The sequence below is a fragment of the Leptodactylus fuscus genome, chromosome 7 (assembly GCF_031893055.1).
Source record: "Leptodactylus fuscus isolate aLepFus1 chromosome 7, aLepFus1.hap2, whole genome shotgun sequence".
Classification (NCBI taxonomy): Eukaryota; Metazoa; Chordata; class Amphibia; order Anura; family Leptodactylidae; genus Leptodactylus; species Leptodactylus fuscus.
In genome coordinates this window covers 57,943,130-57,949,797 of record NC_134271.1, presented here as the reverse complement: position 1 = coordinate 57,949,797, position 6,668 = coordinate 57,943,130, and the positions used below count along the sequence as shown (strand labels likewise).

The following is a 6,668-nucleotide window of genomic DNA, read 5'->3' as shown; positions in this document are numbered from 1 at the left end:
TCGAAATGCTGCCACCTCTGTAAGACAATGTGTGATTTGCACAAGAACGTCTTACAAGAACCAGAAGTCAGAACATATTCTCAGAGTTGCCCCTTTACTGATTTTGCACAATCCAATGCACATTGGAATAGCCACTTATTTCTGGCACATGCCTGTGATGGATGTTCTATGCAGTGTTTATACTCTGTACACACTCTGTACACAGTAGTAAGCAGTAAACTGTACTAGATTGGTAGAACATAAATAGATGGATTAAAGATATGGGAGAGCTGCACTTTTCCATTCTCCATTTCTCCCTGCAGGAATAGGCAGAGGTAGAGAGACCTTCTACCACCATGTCTGAAAAACTACAGCAGAAAAAACTCTGGTGGATTTGTCCATGACAGTCAGTAAGATCACAGCTTCCAGGCCTTTAGTGGGGTCTATACTGAAGACACTCTGTACCTGCCAAGAAGAACTCACTGGTAGTTGCATAGCAACCAGTCACAGCTCTGATTGCCTCACCTTCCTGTAGCCCACTCGTATGTATACTGACCTCACTGCTGTATACCAGTCTCACAATCCTATATACCATGCTCAGCCTGCTGTATGTTACCTCTACACTGTGATATACCAGTCTCACAATCCTATATACCATGCTCAGCCTGCTGTATGTTACCTCTACACTGTGGTATACCAGTCTCACAATCCTATATACCATGCTCAGCCTGCTGTATGTTACCTCTACACTGTGATATACCAGTCTCACAATCCTATATACCATGCTCAGCCTGCTGTATGTTACCTCTACACTGTGGTATACCAGTCTCACAATCCTATATACCATGCTCAGCCTGCTGTATGTTACCTCTACACTGTGATATACCAGTCTCACAATCCTATATACCATGCTCAGCCTGCTGTATGTTACCTCTACACTGTGGTATACCAATGTCACAATCCTATATACCATGCTCAGCCTGCTGTATGTTACCTCTACACTGTGGTATACCAGTCTCACAATCCTATATACCATGCTCAGCCTGCTGTATGTTACCTCTACACTGTGGTATACCAGTCTCACAATCCTATATACCATGCTCAGCCTGCTGTATGTTACCTCTACACTGTGATATACCAGTCTCACAATCCTATATACCATGCTCAGCCTGCTGTATGTTACCTCTACACTGTGGTATACCAGTCTCACAATCCTATATACCATGCTCAGCCTGCTGTATGTTACCTCTACACTGTGATATACCAGTCTCACAATCCTATATACCATGCTCAGCCTGCTGTATGTTACCTCTACACTGTGGTATACCAATGTCACAATCCTATATACCATGCTCAGCCTGCTGTATGTTACCTCTACACTGTGGTATACCAGTCTCACAATCCTATATACCATGCTCAGCCTGCTGTATGTTACCTCTACACTGTGGTATACCAGTCTCACAATCCTATATACCATGCTCAGCCTGCTGTATGTTACCTCTACACTGTGGTATACCAGTCTCACAATCCTATATACCATGCTCAGCCTGCTGTATGTTACCTCTACACTGTGATATACCAATGTCACAATCCTATATACCATGCTCAGCCTGCTGTATGTTACCTCTACACTGTGGTATACCAATGTCACAATCCTATATACCATGCTCAGCCTGCTGTATGTCACCTCTACACTGTGGTATACCAATGTCACAATCCTATATACCATGCTCAGCCTGCTGTATGTCACCTCTACACTGTGGTATACCAATGTCACAATCCTATATACCATGCTCAGCCTGCTGTATGTCACCTCTACACTGTGGTATACCAATGTCACAATCCTATATACCATGCTCAGCCTGCTGTATGTCACCTCTACACTGTGGTATACCAATGTCACAATCCTATATACCATGCTCAGCCTGCTGTATGTCACCTCTACACTGTGGTATACCAGTCTCACAATCCTATATACCATGCTCAGCCTGCTGTATGTCACCTCTACACTGTGGTATACCAATGTCACAATCCTATATACCATGCTCAGCCTGCTGTATGTCACCTCTACACTGTGATATACCAATGTCACAATCCTATATACCATGCTCAGCCTGCTGTATGTTACCTCTACACTGTGGTATACCAATGTCACAATCCTATATACCATGCTCAGCCTGCTGTATGTTACCTCTACACTGTGATATACCAATGTCACAATCCTATATACCATGCTCAGCCTGCTGTATGTTACCTCTACACTGTGATATACCAATGTCACAATCCTATATACCATGCTCAGCCTGCTGTATGTTACCTCTACACTGTGATATACCAATGTCACAATCCTATATACCATGCTCAGCCTGCTGTATGTTACCTCTACACTGTGATATACCAATGTCACAATCCTATATACCATGCTCAGCCTGCTGTATGTTACCTCTACACTGATATACCAATGTCACAATCCTATATACCATGCTCAGCCTGCTGTATATTACCTCTACACTGTGATATACCAATGTCACAATCCTATATACCATGCTCAGCCTGCTGTATATTACCTCTACACTGTGATATACCAATGTCACAATCCTATATACCATGCTCAGCCTGCTGTATATTACCTCTACACTGTGGTATACCAATGTCCAATCCTATATACCATGCTCAGCCTGCTGTAGTGTATGTTACCTTTACACTGTGATATACCAATGTCACAATCCTATATACCATGCTCAGCCTGCTGTATATTACCTTTACACTGTGGTATACCAATGTCACAATCCTATATACCATGCTCAGCCTGCTGTATATTACCTTTACACTGTGGTATACCAATGTCACAATCCTATATACCATGCTCATCCTGCTGTATATTACCTTTACACTGTGGTATACCAGTCTCACAATCCTATATACCATGCTCAGCCTGCTGTATATTACCTTTACACTGTGGTATACCAATGTCACAATCCTATATACCATGCTCAGTCTGCTGTATGTTACCTTTACACTGTGGTATACCAATGTCACAATCCTATATACCAGTGATGGCGAACCTTTTAGAGACCGAGTGCCCAAACTGCAACCCAAAACCCACAAAATTTTTGCGGAGTGCCAACACGACAATATAGACTTAATACTATGCGGATCCACAATTGCGGACAGTTACTGACCAAAAATTACAGTCATGTGGGGCTTTACAGAGCTTTCAATAATACAAACAACGTTGTACTGAAATGTAAAGGTCTCGGCATTTGGTACTTTGAACAATTAATTTTCACTATTTACATCGCACAGGATCTGTTTTATAGTTACCGTGTAATATTCTTACATCCTGTACTAATATCACGTCTGCTATAAAACAGATACTGTGTGATATAAATAGTGAGGGGACCCCAGACAGTATTATATGCTCTGCAGTGGGCCCACCACACAATATTATATTATCCACAGTACCACAGTAGCCCCCCAGTGTTATATGCTCCGCAGTAGGTGCCCCCCCCCCACAGGATTATATGCTCCACAGTGGCATCCACACACAGTATTGTGTGCTTATAAATAGGCCCCCCCCAGTATTATATGCTCTTTAGTACACCCCCCAGTATTATAAGCCACCCCAGTATTATAAGCCCCCCCAGTATTATACACTCCCCCCAGTATTATAAGCCCCCTCAGTATTATACACTCCCCCCAGTATTATACACTCCCCTCAGTATTATACACCCCACCCAGTATTGTAAGCCCCCCCAGTATTATACACTCCCCCCCAGTATCATACACCCCACCAAGTATTATAAGCGCTCCCCCCAACATCATATACACAGTGAGCCACTCTCATACTCACCCCTGAAGAGCCGCCGGCATCCACCTTCTTGTCACTGGCGGCGCTGATGACGTCATCGCGCCCGCGTCGGGGCAGAGGTCAAACTCTGCAGCCAGTGTAGGCCGCGGTCGCGCCATCCGCGGCCAACCCTGACAGCTTTCAGCTGTATGTGCATTTGCACATACAACTGAAGGCAGTGATCGCTCATCAACGGGGAATCCTGTACCGGATTCCCTGTTGGTGAGCGATCCGGGCGACCGCACGCGTGCCAGCATGGAGGGCTCTGCGTGCCCTCTCTGGCACGCGTGCCATAGGTTCGCCATCACTGCTATATACCATGCTCAGCCTGCTGTATATTACCTTTACACTGTGATATACCAGTCTCACAATCCTATATACCATGCTCAGCCTGCTGTATATTACCTTTACACTGTGATATACCAGTCTCACAATCCTATATACCATGCTCAGCCTGCTGTATGTTACCTTTACACTGTGATATACCAGTCTCACAATCCTATATACCATGCTCAGCCTGCTGTATATTACCTTTACACTGTGATATACCAGTCTCACAATCCTATATACCATGCTCAGCCTGCTGTATGTCACCTTTACACTGTGGTATACCAATGTCACAATCCTATATACCATGCTCAGCCTGCTGTATGTTACCTTTACACTGTAATATACCAATGTCACAATCCTATATACTATGCTCAGCCTGCTGTATGTTACCTTTACACTGTGGTATACCAATGTCACAATCCTATATACCATGCTCAGCCTGCTGTATGTTACCTTTACACTGTAATATACCAATGTCACAATCCTATATACCATGCTCAGCCTGCTGTATATTACCTCTACACTGTGATATACCAATATCACAATCCTATATACCATGCTCAGCCTGCTGTATGTTACCTCTACACTGTGGTATACCAATGTCACAATCCTATATACCATGCTCAGCCTGCTGTATATTACCTTTACACTGTAGTATACCATTCGCACACTCTATATACAGGGGGTGCAGATGTAGCAGTCATTACCAGGTCTTAGTACCTGAAGGGAGGGGGGGGGCAGAGGTCCCTCTGTCATATAAAATATACCACAGTTCTTAATGGCATGTAGTATTTAGGGGCCCCATAACAGATTCTACTCTGGGGCCTAGGAGCTTCAAGTTAAGTCTTTGCCTATATACCAACCTCGGCGTGTTATATATTACTTTTATACTGTTGTATACCATTGTCTCATTTCTATATACTAGTCTCACCCTCCTATATATGGTATCATGCTAAGCCTATTGTATATTACCTTTACATTTTTGTATACTATTCTCACATTGCTATATACCATTCTCAGCCTACTGTAGATAAGCTTTACACTGTGGTATATGGTATGTGTACAAATATCACACACCTATTTAACAGCCTTGCTGTATACTATTAGGATGAGTTCACATGGAGTTTTTTGGTCAAGATTTTAAGGCTGAATTCGCCTCAAAATCTTGACCAAAAAGATGGCTAACATTGAAATCAAAGGGAGTCGGTCAGTTCTTTTTTCTGGAAGCTGTTTGTTCTGGCTCCCGGAAAAAAAGAACAGACATGCTCATTCTACAAGCGGATTCACCTCACAAAACCGGCTGAAGACACTTCCTCCTCCTCCTGACTAGGCCCATTCATTTGGCATAATCCGGAGCGGAATGCGTGACTGGATGCCGGTGCAGTGCACCAGCATCTAGTCGTGGCTACCCGTTCTTTGGTCGGGAAACTGAGGCGGCCTCCTCCTCAGTTTCCAGACCAAAAAACCCCGTATGCACTCTGTGTTCATATTTCCATAGGGGGACCGTCAGATCCACCGGCAAAAGATCTGTCACATTTGCTTGGAAAAGCAGTGCATCTTGCACATAAAACAAGTGCAGAGAGTGAAAGGCAATAAGGTGACGCGTTTTAGTTGAAGTGCTGCTTTAATATACCTTATAATGTCTCCTTGTATAGAACATGGACACTACAGAGACCTCAAATCACGGAAGGAACATAACCTTGTTTGGTAAGATGACTGTATCTAAGAACATTGAACATATGTTCAAAACGAATGTATTAATGTGTTATACTCCATAGAGCTTAAATGTTGCTGCCTAAAATGTTGGCCATGTTTATTAATAAATTTGGACACATACTTATGGGAGAAAAACATCCAAAACATTATTTTCTGTATTTCTGTCTTTAGCAGAAATGAAGACTGATCTCAACCTCTTACTAGAATGTCTAAAGTTTCAAATGGGCAATCCTGACTCTCAGAAGGAGACCTTGGTGGCTATTCGCTCTATTTGCCAGGATAACAGTAAGGAACTTATGTACATTAACTAGATTCATACACACGAAACTTCAGATGAGAAGCTCAAGTCTGCCTTGTGATACTATAAGCTTCGATTTGTGAAAAGGGTTTATTTGCTTTTATATAGTGTTAAGAGCCATTCTTCACTGTGGACTGTATTGATTTTACTGGGGTTTTCTGTAATGCTGCAAATCTTCTGTAGGGGTACTTCAAGGGAAATATGTATTTACCTGGTGTAAATACAGATTACTCTACTCTCTACCTAATTTTCCCAATGACTCCCACCCCCTAACCCAGGGGTCCTCAAACTTTTTACACAGTGGGCCGGAGGCAGAGCAGGTCGCACAGACATCGGGAGCGGTGCCCTCCAATAGGTAAAGTGAAGTGCGCTCCATGGTCTGGCCCGAGCTCCCCAGGAGCTTCATTATAAATGCACGCCTGCCGGCGTTGTCGGCGGGGCCAGACAGAAGTGCTTGGCGGGCCGCATGTGGCCCTCGGGCCGCAGTTTGAGGAC

At 43.6% G+C, this 6,668-nt stretch overlaps 1 protein-coding gene across 1 annotated transcript in view; it reads left to right on the top strand.

Annotated features, from left to right (window-relative positions):
- The first annotated feature begins 5,817 nt into the window (after positions 1–5,817).
- Positions 5,818–6,668, top strand: part of TERB1 (telomere repeat binding bouquet formation protein 1) — a 40,949-nt gene continuing 40,098 nt past the window's right edge. Inside the window, exons 1-2 of the mRNA XM_075283400.1 lie at positions 5,818–5,866; positions 6,047–6,160. Coding sequence (XP_075139501.1) covers positions 5,818–5,866; positions 6,047–6,160 — 163 coding nt within the window. The remainder of the gene's footprint in view (positions 5,867–6,046; positions 6,161–6,668) is intronic.